Here is a 15,069-nt window from a genome sequence, read left to right on the forward strand (position 1 = left end):
ACTACCAACATGATTGATTTTTACCAATATCTAACCTTTTGATGTGGATTTCAAGTGCCGTTCGAGTAGAAGATTCTTCCGGTGTATTCTCAATACGAATTATGGTATCTAGGAAGGTTACCTTAATTCTGCGCAGTACTACAAAGAAAAAATTAAGAAAAAAAGGACAGATTGAGACACAACAGGTTAACACAATTCAGTAAAAGCCTTCTGTAGTTTCTGCATTATCATATGCAGCATATTCACTAAAGAACACAGGGAACGGTTTGAAGAAAAGGGTTAAAGGACCACTAAAGTCAAAATTAAACAAGATTCAGATAGAACACTCAATTGTAAACAACTTCCAAATGTGCACAATCTTTTTCTACGCACACTTTATGATTTTTTGTGATTGGCTGATGGCTGTCACATGATACAGGGCGATGTAGAACATATCTGAAATTTGTCATAAAAAAGATCTATTACTTATTTGAAATTCAGACTATGTGGTTCTATTCTAATTTTCATTTTTATTTATGTTCTATGTTTCTGTTTTTACCGTTCAAAAAACGAATCACGCCTTAAACTAAAACCAATTTTACTTTCATGAATCAGAGCAGCAATTTTAAGCAACTTTCTAATTTACTCCCACTATTATTTTTTCTTCGTTCTCTTGGTATCCATTGCCATTCATGATTTAGGTAGAACATACAATTTTAAACAACTTTCCAGTTTACTTACATTATCAAATTGTCTTCATTCTTTTATTATCATTTGTTGAAGGAGCAGCAATGCACTACTGGTTTGTAACTGAACACATGGGTGAGCCAATTACAATCAGTATATGTATATATATATATATATATATATATATATATGCAGCCACCAATCAGCAGATAGAACCTAGGTTCTATGCTGCTCCTGAGCTTACCTAGATAAACCTTTCAGCAAAGGATAACAAGAGAAGGAAGCAAATTAAATAATATAAGTAAATTGGAAAGTTGTTTAAAATCACATGCTCTTTCATAATCATGAAAGAAAATATTTGGGTCTCATGTCCCTTTAAGAGCCGGCCCATTTTAGGTTCAGCACCCTGGATAGTGCTTGCTTATTGTTGGCTAGATTTAGCCACCAATCAGTAAGAGCTACCCAGGCGCTGAAGCAAAAATGGGCCAGCTCCTAAGTTTTACATTCCTGCTTTTTAAATAAAGATAGCAAGTGAATAAAGAAAAATTGATAATTGGAGTAAATTAGAAAAAAAGCTGTAAAGTTCTCTTTACTAATATATCATTATTATACATGAGTTAGATAATATTTTTACTCTCAATTTATATTTAAACTATAACATGAAATGTACTTTTTTTGTTAACTCTTGTGAACCAATGACAAGAGGCCTATATGTGCAGTCACCAATCAGCAGCTAGATGATTTTGCTTTTCTTTCTTATGCTTTTTAACAAAGAATACCAAGGGAACAAAGCAAATTAGATAATATAATAGCTCAGCAAGCTAAGACACTGTGGCTGAGCTCTGTAGCAACCCAAGGGTTGCAGGTTCGATCCCGGGCGAGGTCCACTCAGCCTTTCATCCTTCCGAGGTCAATAAAATGAGCAGTGCCTTGAGACCCTTACGGGTGATTAGCCGCACTTTACAAGTACCCAATACATACATACATAGAAATAAATTGGAAAGGTGTTTACAATTGTATGCTGTATCTAAATCATGAAAGAAAATGTTGTGTTTCATGTCCCTTTAAAGAAAACCAACCAGTATTAATCTGTACTTACTGGGCTGGATGTGATGCATTAAAGAGACAGTACACTATAAAATTGTTTTTCCCTTATGTGTTTCCAATTACTTACTTTATCAGCTGCTCGCCATTTTTATTTGAAAAGCAAGAATGTAAGTTTAGAAGTCAGACCATTTTTGTTTCACAACCTGGGTGGTGCTTGATGATTGCTGGCTAAATGCACCCACCATTAAACAAGTGCTGTCCAGGCGGGTTCTGAACAGAAAGATGGCTGGTTCCTTAGCTTAGATGCCTTCTTTTTCAAATAAAGATACCAAGAGAATGAAGAAAAAAATGATAATAGGAGTAAATTAGAAAGTTGCCTAAAATTGTGCTCTATCTGAATCATGAAAGACAAAAAACATAAATTATTCTTACCAGATAATTTCCTTTCCATCTGTACAGGGAGAGTGCACAGCTGCATTCGGTACTTGTAGGAATACTGAACCTGGCCACCAGGAGGAGGCAAAGACACCCCAGCCAAAGGCTTAAATACCTCCCCCACTCCCCTCATCCCCCAGTCATTCTGCCAAGGGAACAAGGCCGCCCAACGGAGAACACGGGCGGGAGCTGTGGACTCTCCCTGTACAGAAGGAAAGGAAATTATCTGGTAAGTCATAATTTATGTTTTCCTTCTTAATACAGGGAGAGACCACAGCTGCATTCATTACTTATGGGAAATTATACCCAAGCTACAGAGGACACTGAATGCTAACAGGAGGGGAAACAGAAAAGGCAGCCCAAATCTGAGGGAACCACAGCCTGCTACAAACCCATTCTCCCATAAGGCTGCTTCAACAGAAGCAAAAAGAATGCTGGGAGGACCAAGCAGCCGACCAATAATCAGAACCCTAGAGATCTTATGCCAGAGACCCAAGAAGGCGTCACTGCTTTTGAACTGAGCCATAAACCCCTGAGGAGACTAGTGTACCGTTGACTCCTAGGTCAAGTGAAAAATACACCTCCACTAACAATAAGGAAGTCAACTAAAACCTCCAAACCCTTCCACTTTCCAGATACAAATATACAACAGACAACAAACTGTCTATTCTAAGGTAGCTGAAAGCAACATCAAGGCAAGATTTCCCGAAAGGGAAAAGACCATTTTCCTTTAGAAAAGGAATAAGACATATAAATATAACAATCTTAGGGAGAAAAAAAAACTAAAAAATCTCGTAACACCGCCCTATTATAAAGGAAATCCCTTAAAGGGTCAGTAAATTCATACGTTGTAAAAGCCAACGCTAACCTCCTCTATTATCCTTACATTAGAACCGCATTGTTCATTTTGCAATAAAAATAATTCTAACATGTTTTATGAACTTATAATTATTGCAGCCTAACCGTTACTCGACGTCCGTTCTCCAACTGACTCTGTACTTCCCACATGCAAATGATGTGATGCCCAATTTTCCTCCCACTGAAGCTCGCTCACGCTTGGAAGCATCGATCGCTTGCCGTGAACTTATGATTTTGGGCATGCGCATAACTAGGAATAGAGGAAACCAGAAGCAGATGATGTCATCATGCGCGCGTTCGCATAGCAGGTACATAGCGCGACAGATATCACCACTATAGGTTAATTGCTAATTCTTACAATAAATGTACAACTCAATCACAAAGTAACAAAGAATGAAATAAATGTGATAGGCAGAGCGGTGAACTCAAAGTTAATTAATTATATAGAAGGATATGTTCCCTCTTGAGGCGTTGTTCAACAAACGATGTTCAACAAACAATGTCTTCAGATTCGTCCTCACATAAAATGATAGAAGGAAAAACACACCATAGTGTAACTCTGTAACCCACTTGGAACATATGGTAGAAAATAGACAAATGGTTACTCACATTTAGTAGAGCCACTCCAGGCTCAGGTTGATGCGCACACCTACTTTATACTGGTAGGCAAACAGTATCCCACACGCAGATAGTAAAAGATAATATTTATTAGAAACTTATAAAAACGTCACAAATGCAGTATTAGCTCTATGCAATGAGGATAGCTGAGTGATAATATGATCGTTAACACTCAAAGGAGAAAACCTAGACGCTGGATGGATGTGGATAGAGAGCAGAAACTGAACCGCTGACCAAACACAAGCTCATCACAGCACGGAATTGCTCCACCTCTGGCGACACAAGCAGATGACAGACGTATAGGTGAGATAAAAGAGTCTATAAGTTCCAACGTACGTTTCGCTTTGCAGATTTTTCAAGGAATGGAGTGCGCATGTCCACAGAGTCATTTAAACCCCGGCTAACCATCAAACCGGAAGTGGTAAGTGTGTAATCCACCATTTTGAAAAAGGGCAAATTGCCCATATGTTTCGAGGTCAGATGCACAGTAAAGCCCATATATGCATAAAAAAAGTTAAGAACAGAGTAACAAATGGTGGTTACAATTGGCATATCATCCAAACAATGTAAACAAATTGTCAGACCATTGGAAACAAATTATGACTAAAGTTACATCGTAGCATGTTATTATTAACACATATTTCATAGTAATATCGTTATGATACTTTGACAAATGCAGATGAGTGCACCTATGATCCCATAGGAGTCATTGTACCCTACAAGTGTCCCTTATCATCACTATAATTAAATCAATATACACTTATTCTACATATAAATATTATAAAAAATGATGCACTTCAAAATCCTTATTAAGTCCGTTGGATATGAAACTATCCATAATATGGATCCATTTCATCTCCATCCGTCCCAAAAAGTTTTGTGTATCACCACATCTGACCTCGAAACATATGGGCAATTTGCCCTTTTTCAAAATGGTGGATTACACACTTACCACTTCCAGTTTGATGGTTAGCCGGGGTTTAAAGGACTCTGTGGACATGCGCACTCCATTCCTTGAAAAAGCTGCAAAGCGAAACGTACATCGGAACTTATAGACTCTTTTATCTCACCCATACGTCTGTCATCTGCTTGTGTCGCCAGAGGTGGAGCAATTCCGTGCTGTGATGAGCTTGTGTTTGGTCAGCGGTTAAGTTTCTGCTCTCTATCCACATCAATCCAGCGTCTAGGTTTTCTCCTTTGAGTGTTAACAATCATATTATCACTCAGCTATCCTCATTGCATGGTGCCAATACTGCATTTGTAAGAGAAAGAAGCACAGAGGCGCCAACATGGCCTAGTAACGTCACGGCAGTCAGATACAAAACATCAGCAGGATAGGAAATATACTCACAAGCGTAGCGCACCCAAATGGTGCTATTGTGGCAGCCTGGAACATCAAACAGTGGTCCAGCTCACTGGTGTCTCCAGCCAGATAGAGATGATCCTTGGCGAGGGCCTATCCTATGATGCCTATAAGGGCAAAAAAGGCACACACATAGCCCAGTAACGTTTGTACACCAGATATAAAAGGATTCAAGGTTGTACTTACAGGAAACAAAGCACCACCAGGTGCAATATCAGCAGTACTGGGACCTCTCAGCCGCCCAGTGGACTGTGGAATCCAATTTGCAGGATGCAGAAAATCACCACTTTGGAAGATAGAACTAGCACACACACTCTGCCCCCAAACAGGAGCAGAATAATTGTGATAAAGCAAGTGTATATTTAAAAACTTTTATTTTAAAAACAGCAACATGTTTCTCAGCCACCACAGGCTGTTTCCTCAGGCTATGTTAAAATGTTAACAACACTTGCTTTATAAAGACAATAGAACACATAAAACTAAATCTGATAGGCTAATTAATTTCTAAAGTGTGAACACCTGTTGCACAGGTCAGCAGTCTCCAGACATTGTTTATCTCATCACAAAAAAGATAAGAACCCTATCAAAATAACACCTATTGAAATGATTTCAAAATCTTGTCCCAATGCTCTAATGACCCTTAGGAGAAGAGAGACATTTTGGATTAAAAGATTAGGTACTCTCCAACCAGATGGGCTCAATGAGAACCTTGATATGGCAGCATTCTGAATACCAATATTTTTTTATTTTTTTTGGCCTCTATTAGGCTAGGTCACATCGACACTTTTTCACACCAATATCACATCACACATAGATAGGGGTTGCTGATTGTTTTTGCATTATCCTACACAGTGGTTGTTTAGTATTTCGCCATGTGTAACAATTTTTTTTATTTTATTTTTTTATATATTTTTTTCTTACATTAGCGGTATAGCACTTTAATATTATTATTATTACTTATAAGATTACCATGATCAGATGACTTATTTATAGGATACAAGGGTATCTTTATGTTGGACCAATGATTACACATATCTATATATATATACTTCTGCACGTCATTTAGATATAGCTTTAGATTTTGATTACATTCCACACTTTATTCTTGGCTTATCATTTTTATTATATATTACAAATATTTTGTTAGTACATTTATATTAAATATAGGTACATACATTTTGCATATATGATGTCACAGATAGGGTTTAACATTAGTTAGTCATTGTGTAATTTTTTTATTTATTATTTTTTTTTTGTTGGCCTTTTGTTGGCCTCTATTAGGCTAGGTCACATTGACACTTTTTCACACCAATATCACATCACACATAGATAGGGGTTGCTGATTGTTGTTGCATTATCCTACACAGTGGTTGTTTAGTATTTCCATTGCTAGTACATTTATATTAAATATAGGTACATACATTTTGCATATATGATATCACAGATAGGGTTTAACATTAGTTAGTCATTGTGGCAATTTTTTTTTATTTTTTTTTTTATTATTATTATTTTTTTTTTTGAGATTCTCTCATAGTAAATGTATTTATATATTCATGTTGACACATCTAGTATTAATTACTTGTTATAGGTTATTCTTATTTGAGATTTGCTCAAAATGGTTTGTGTTACATATGAGAGCTTTTTTGTTAGGGCAGAGAAATAAATGTCACACTTCAAAGGAGGGTACAATGTAGATATAATACCAATTAAGGTCTATAATACTAAAGGAAAAATATAGATCTATTGTGATATAAAACATACATGTGGTCAGGCATATTATGTGATTATATGTAGAATAGAGACTATTAAAATACATGTATCCTGCTTATGTTTTTTATGGGGGTATATTATATTGTTGTACATATTTTGATTATTTTATTTTGAGGTGTATAACAAATGTTTTTATTGTGATTGTTATATTACTGTTTTCCATTTTTTATTTTTTAATCCTAATTTGAAGGGTTACAAGGTTATTGCTATTGTCTATTTTGGGTATGGCAATGGTATGGAGGTTAATACAGAGATATCTATTCTTATTTGGGATTTGCTCAAAATGGTTTGTGTTACATATGAGAGCTTTGTATATAGAGGTTTCCATGCCTACCAACTGCTGACCTGTGCAACAGGTGTTCACACTTTAGAAATTAATTAGCCTATCAGATTTAGTTTTATGTGTTCTATTGTCTTTATAAAGCAAGTGTTGTTAACATTTTAACATAGCCTGAGGAAACAGCCTGTGGTGGCTGAGAAACATGTTGCTGTTTTTAAAATAAAAGTTTTTAAATATACACTTGCTTTATCACAATTATTCTGCTCCTGTTTGGGGGCAGAGTGTGTGTGCTAGTTCTATCTTCCAAAGTGGTGATTTTCTGCATCCTGCAAATTGGATTCCACAGTCCACTGGGCGGCTGAGAGGTCCCAGTACTGCTGATATTGCACCTGGTGGTGCTTTGTTTCCTGTAAGTACAACCTTGAATCCTTTTATATCTGGTGTACAAACGTTACTGGGCTATGTGTGTGCCTTTTTTGCCCTTATAGGCATCATAGGATAGGCCCTCGCCAAGGATCATCTCTATCTGGCTGGAGACACCAGTGAGCTGGACCACTGTTTGATGTTCCAGGCTGCCACAATAGCACCATTTGGGTGCGCTACGCTTGTGAGTATATTTCCTATCCTGCTGATGTTTTGTATCTGACTGCCGTGACGTTACTAGGCCATGTTGGCGCCTCTGTGCTTCTTTCTCTTATAGATCACACCACACCAGGATGACCGTCCTATGACAGAGAGCTGCCTTCTTTCTTTTGGATTATTCTTTGTGTGGACATTTTTGTTATTTGATTATACTAATATCATCTGGGTCCACTTGTGAGCATATCATCTCTAATAATCTGATATAAGTGTGCTAGGTTTATTGTATATTCTCTTAATTATCTGTATATATCTGCTTACTGTTTGCTGCTTATTGTTAGCGCCCCCTAGGAGTGTGGTGTATGTTTTATATGCACCACCCTCCTTATATCTTTTGTTATCAATACTGCATTTGTGACGTTTTTATAAGTTTTTAATAAATATTATTTTTTACTATCTGCGTGTGGGATACTGTTTGCCTACCAGTATAAATTAGGTGTGCGCATCAACCTGAGCCTGGAGTGGCTCTACTAAATGTGAGTAACCATTTGTCTATTTTCTACCATACGTTCCAAGTGGGTTACAGAGTTACACAATGGTGTGTTTTTTCTTCTAACATTTTATATGAGGACGAATCTGAAGACATCGTTTGTTGAACAACGCCTCAGGAGGGAACATATCCTTCTATATAATTAATGAACTTTGAGTTCACCGCTCTGCCTATCACATTTATTTCATTAATTGCTAATTCTTGAAATATGAAATAATGACAGTGAATACACAAGGGGTAAAAGTTTGACGATAAAATATATAGGATAAAAACTTTTGTTTTACACTTTGATGAATGAAACTTATGTTAAATACATGTTGCACATGTAATTTTGACAGATCAATTTCAGAGTATACTGTCCCTTTAAGGAGTACGTACTGCATTTTAAAGAGTACACAATGTAGCACATCTGTATGTATGTATGTATGTATTGGGTACTTATAAAGCACGTATAATCACACGTAAAGGTCTCAAGGTGCTTCTCATTTTTATCGACCTCGGAAGGATGAAAGGCTGAGTGGATCTCGCCGGGGATCAAACCTTCCGATAGAGAGCCAAGACGATCTAGCTCCTCCCGACAAAGGGTGGAACTTCACACCTATGATAGATGACAAGGGACCAGCTACGCGCTGAAGGAAAGGACCAAAACCTTTCAGAAAGAAACCCTCTCTCGGCTAAGACCAAGTGACCTCTCGCAAAAACCGCCTCAGAGGAATAAGATCCCATGACGCAAAAGGGTCTTGACCCAGCAGATCCCTGCAACAAGGTAACTCCCATGGTGGCGAAGCCCCTAAACCGCAAAAACAAACTTGTGGGTATAAACAGAGCAATCAGTCTCCCTGATGCCTGCTCCTGCTAGGATCGGGCCATCCTCGACAAAGAGTGACTTGGCCGAAAGGAAGAAGGTTAAAATAGACCCTCAAAGCACTGTTAAGGATCTATTAGCTCTGTCTGAAGATCCCTGCCCATGAACTCTTAAGGGAAAAGAAAAAAGGGATAGGTACGGACGCCCTGAGAATCTCGATCGGCATCCCCATTCAGATACAAACATTCTAAATCCTTTGGATAGTCAGTTTAAAGGAATGATTGCAGAGAACAACCGATCCCGAAGGGCACGATCATAGAGTGGATCGCTGACAATGATCTGTAGTGGGCCTCTGCCCACCACCAAACTCGAGACCCTCACATCTACGAAGGAGGAACTCACTACCCACTGAGAGGTCCCAACTGGTAGGAACCCAGAGAACCAAATTCTCAGAGCAGAATGCTCGGCTGAGAAAAAAAACTTAGGAATAATCGGAAAGAAACTCCTGATCCACGGACCCCCATAGGACATACTCTCCCCACTGACAGGGAAGTGACAAAGTCAAAATCGCCCCGGGAGAGAAAGAGAAAAATCCCTCAGGACAGGGAGATCTGGATAGAACACTGGAAATCGACTCCCTCAACCTGTATTCCATGTAAGATAGATTAAAAAAATACCTCACCCTCCACCACAGTGCCAACGAAGGCCAGAAGGGGGAATGGAGGGTAAAACCTGATGAGGTAAACTCTAACCTCGCAAGATCTAAGGAAAAACTTCCTGTCTGTAGGATCAAATCAGCAACCAAGGGACCACCCTGGTGCCTACACCAGAAACTCAGGTCTAGGTCCAACTCTGAGGATCGAAAAAGACAAGAGAAAGTCCCTAAAAGTGTACTAGCAGACTATGGTAAAAACCAGAACCGCCAAGACCCGGGAAGATACGGTCCCTAAGAACAGGATTTGCTCAAAAAGGATGAACAGTCAAGATATTCTTCTTCCTGAACTAAAGGTAGAAAGAACCTATTAATTTTCCTCAAAAAGGATATCTAATAAGCTCTGCTTCCGAATTATAAAACCCAATAGAACGGGAGGTCCCTCCCCTATTGGCCCATGCACCAACAGTGGAACAAAAATATTCCCACTGTGCGATAGGTACCGGGACAATGACTCCACAAAACTATCCTTTCTCTGCCGAAAGACAAACTCAAGAGAGTAAAAACTTGTCCAGAGAAACAGAATGTGAAGCCTAGCTCCGGCCTCTAGGACCCCTGGAGCCAATATGATCCAACAACCAGCGCCCATCCAAGATAGTACTTAAAAGAGGTCCTGCCTCTCATCTAGGATAGATGGACCTGCTCTGCCTGGACTGGAAACTAGAAATAACTCCTCTTGTGTAGAAAGAAAGAGCAGACTTAACTAGTACCCAAAACAGGTCCGGCCTGTCATCTAGGATACCCAGACCAATCAAGGGTGAAAACATAAAATTCTAAATTTCCAGCAATGCTGAAAAAACTGAGAATAATCCAAATAAAGAAATATAAGCTCCAAGGCTTAAACTTTGTCTCAAAGTTATCGAGGGAACCATCACCCCGAGCAGAGACCTAGAAGCTTCCACCGGAAGTCTCCAACAATCGCGACCATTAAACACGATAATCCCCCCCAAAAAAATGTGACGAAACGACTTTCTAAGAAGAGTTTCTACAATAACCCAGAGCTCCAAAAACAAAACTATCCGAAACGGAATAGCAAAATAAATAGGCAAGCGGCGGGGGGCGGAGCCTAAACTCAATGCGGCAAGACGTGTCTCAATGAAGCTCTCTGAGACAGACACTAATCATAGGAGTTATTTATGGAAAATCTCGACATTTCCTACCCTGTAGCAGCTTTCTACTACTATTAACAGCCAAACTCTAAGAGTGGATAAATTTGACAAAGTTTTAGCCTATGTTTGTTGAGTCAGCTACGTGACACACTTCTCCTTCAGTTCTGAAGCCATCTTGGAAAACTTCTACACTTACGCAGTAAGTCCAGAGATAGCAGAAGTGCCTGTAAAGGATTTGGAGCGTAGGTCTGGGGTTGCCGCAACATTACCCCCCTGAAATCCGGGGTTACGATATCCTACAATAGGATAACCACCAGTTAAAATGTAACCTGAAGCAGCTATCTTAATCGAAGAGATATGTGATCTCTTAAAGGAACATTTTTTACAGTTAACAGAGAAGATGGAGGCAGCATGGGCACACGAGGGAAATCTCCATGTCACTGAGCCTGACCTAATGACAGTAGAACGGGTGAGTGATCTTAGGCCCTCCAAACATTGTGTTAATCTGACCCCGATCATTATACAAGCAGACAGTGGAACCTATGTGAGTAGGGAATCAACGCGGGGCATTTGGAACCTTGAGACAAATGCAGCACGCCTCCTAACAAAAACCTGGCCTGAGACTGATTCCGACTCCGCTGGTGGTGAGGATATGGATACCTCTGACTTAGGAGAGATCCTGGTCCCGCAGAACACCCCAATAAACGGAAGCGTCTACTCGGTCCACCAGTCACAGTCCACGAATAAAGGCAACCCTAGACCCTACAGCCGGGCACACATAGAGAGCAAGACTCCACAAGGGGAATCCATGTCCGCACAAAAGGGCATCGCACCACCACCACAGACACCTTTTCCCCGGCCTACCAGTAAGCAAGTGTCTTACCCGCTCACACGAAGCAATCGGCGGCATGGGAGAATCACTAAAGTAATCCGCATGGCGAGACCTCCCAGGAGGAAACCTTCCACAGTGAAAGCTATGAGCAGACCCGGAGATAAGCTGACAGTGTCCAGCGTGCACTCATTGTTCCGGAGGGCTCAACATAGAATCTGGACTGGTCCTCCCTGGAGATTCGTAAGTCACATATTACATGGGGGCTTGGCGATGGCTCCAAGGTATGCTTTGGGTTCCCAGGTCATCCGAGATGTCGCACTCCCCACTCGCTCTGGCATAGGCTAGCAGAAGACAGCTCATGGGGTACTCAGGTCATTAAGCCTCTGCCTGGTAGCTAGTAATTTTTTCCCTGAACTTGTTTACCTTTTATTTAAAGGACGTTACTGAACTGCTCCCATGTAGCCCCAGGTGGACTTTGCCCCTTGATCTACCTATTAACTCCCCCTGGAAGACATGTATGCAATCGGCTTTATGTCTCATTTAAACAGTCCCGTTCTCTACCTTTAGCCTCAATGCTCTGATTGGAAATGACAGTCTGATTGCTATGACTCGAAAAAATCAAGAGTTAGGCCATGGGACTTAATTTTATTCATTTAACATCCACATCATCCTATTATATGGTCTCTATAGGGGCTTATATAGATCAGCAATGTTTTAGTTATTTGCTAGGAGGGGAGAGATAGAAGTTGTGTATGTTTTTTACTCCCTAACTTCAATCTACTTAGGCATTTCCTGCCTCTGCAAGGACGTTTATATGTGGACATTCTTTATAATTGTATGTACTATGTTCTATGTGGCTTAGAGGTAACACTTAAATAAGGCTTGCTTGGAGATCTTGATGGGAATGCTTTGTAATGCTGGGATATGGGAGAAGGTGAGGTATGTAACCTGTATTGTGGGTGGCTTGCTTTCCCTGACCATTTAGATATATATAGTAATATGCTGTCAGCGGCCGAGGCAGCTTAGGGAACAGTGTTGACTACCTAACACGGACATAGTATGAAAGCTATAGTTTTTATAAACATGCTAATGCCCAGCATTATGTAATTTCTATTCTGTGAACCCCTTAGCAACACTATAAGTCTCAGGCACACCAGACATACCACATAGTTAGGTTATGGTTCACACTAGCACGGTTTAACTTCAACCCTACAGCGTACCCCTAGGAAAGCCCACTTAGGATACCTAGATCTTTCATTGTCAAGTAATATGTTTATATAGTTTGCTTCTTTCCCTGTCTGAGACATGTGAGCTGCATATTGATAAAGCTGATTATCCACCTCTGTTGTTTTGCAACATCCTATTACACAAGACATCATTAGGTCACACACAAAGCCAATGGTGTACTCTCAGTATGGTAAAACAACTGTTGATTTAGCTCACTCCACATGATATGAAGAATTGGACTCAGCCTTGGTTTAATTAGTCCCAGTTTAAAATATTACCCCTTGGCCATTGGATACCTTTAGGTAAATTATATGATAAGATGTGGTTTATGGACTCCCTTAGTTTGACTCACATGCTGTCATAAGTAGCTCTATATAGTTCCTAGCTATTTATAGTTCCATATAATATTTGCACTATATATATATCAAGGGTCCAAGAGCGACCCTATATACTCAATGTTTCTAAGTAACCTCTACTATGCCCCTATTGATTCACACTATTGTTCCAGGTCCAAGAGAGGCCATTAGTTATTTTAGAGGGATTTTATGTTCCTGAGCATTTACAATCACAAGTAGGGGTTACCTCTATTTATTATACCCTCCCTGAATATAATTAAAAAAGAGGATACTACAGATTTTAACTAACTTGTTCAAATACTGTCCTGTGGGTCCAAAAGTGTCCCTTTTATCTTTTTCCCCTACATGCCCCCGGATATCTTCCTCTCTATAGTTTCAGCAGTCCAAGAGAGGCTGTTAGAGTTCAACTGGGGTAATATGTGATACACTTTATGCAGTTATGAGGGGAACTTCTCTATACAATTTATAAAAAAAATGGGGCTCAGTTATCTAGCATTTGTTATATTTGTTTATAGTCTAATCTTTATGACTTGCCGCTTGACTGTTAAGATTATGATGTACTCAGTATACAGTACATGGCGGTCGTGGTATTGTGTATTCTTTATTTATCTTGACTATGGTTTTTATTCTGTTCCTGATGCAAATGATGCTTTTAATTGTATTTTCTTCATGCCTCAATAAAAAAAATATTTAAAAAAAAAAAAAAAAAAAATAGGCAAGCGGCCAAAGGTGTGTGCAAACAAAAACAGGTACAGTCTGTCATACGACACAAACCCCCCATAGCGCTCGGAACTGGGATTCTAAATAATAAAATATATATATATATATATATATATATATATATATATATATATATATATATATATATATGGAATAAGATCTCCATCCCTCTCCATTCGTCTAGTCAAGATCGCTATCTGATTTAGAGGACTGAGATTCAACTGACGGATCAGTACTGGGAACCTCTAACATCGCTAAAACCTCTCTCAGAAGTAAACGCAGGCGTGCCATTCTAAATCTAAATGCTAAATCCTCCTCAGTCGGGGGAATAAAGTCAGCAGACTCCGACCCTGGAGGGTCTACCTCTGAAGCCTCAGAGGGAACCGCAACTCCAGATGACTGATCGGATACAACCATCATTTTACACAACGGTCGCTGGGCAGGAGTGCATGGATTAACCCTTTGCTTGCACGTAGCAGGAAGAGGCAAAATCGCTAAAGCCGTAGAGATGGCCATGCGGAGTAACCTCTGGTGGAAAAAAGCACCCTTCAGGCGAAGGAGCAGCGTTACTTGGGGAAACTGCATGTGTAGGAACAGATTCTACGGAACACACCTCATGGGACGAGGAATCCTCAGAGGCCGACGGCTGAGTGGTCTCTAACATCTCAACATTGGTTGATGAGAACATCCTATAGCGGCATACGGAACATAATTGAGAGGGCTGGGCTACCTGGGCCTCCTCACAATAGACACAGGTTTCAAAATCTGAATCCGCTATAACTCGTTTAAATTAAAGTATAGAAGGAACAACTGGCACCTTATACCCCCAATGGCTGGGGCACTCACCACCTCCTATGACCCAGACAGGTAGAAAAGCTGGCTCCTCTCCGCAGAAAACTTGGTCAGGAATCGGAAATGGAAAAAAGCGAGACCACTCCCGGTCACATGGTGCAGGACCGCCCCTGCTAAGGAAAAGCGCTCCAGCTTAATAAAACTGCGCAGCTCTCAAAGTGAAAAATAACCTGTATGTTCCATATCAGCCTATGAACCCCAACGTCTCTTACACATAAGCAGTCAAAATCACATAACAAATATGATTTTAAAAAAACCACTGTTCATTAATACCCCTCAGGAGATATTAA

The 15,069-nt window shown here is 39.8% G+C and overlaps 1 protein-coding gene across 3 annotated transcripts in view; it reads right to left on the minus strand.

Moving 5' to 3' along the window:
• ATG2A (autophagy related 2A) overlaps positions 1-15,069 on the minus strand; it is a 514,214-nt gene that overhangs the window by 418,909 nt on the left and 80,236 nt on the right. For all 3 annotated transcript variants that reach the window (XM_053720124.1, XM_053720123.1, XM_053720125.1), the window contains exon 4: positions 36-138. In XM_053720124.1, the coding sequence (XP_053576099.1) occupies positions 36-138 (103 nt within the window). The remainder of the gene's footprint in view (positions 1-35; positions 139-15,069) is intronic.

This window comes from Bombina bombina, chromosome 7, assembly GCF_027579735.1.
Source record: "Bombina bombina isolate aBomBom1 chromosome 7, aBomBom1.pri, whole genome shotgun sequence".
Classification (NCBI taxonomy): Eukaryota; Metazoa; Chordata; class Amphibia; order Anura; family Bombinatoridae; genus Bombina; species Bombina bombina.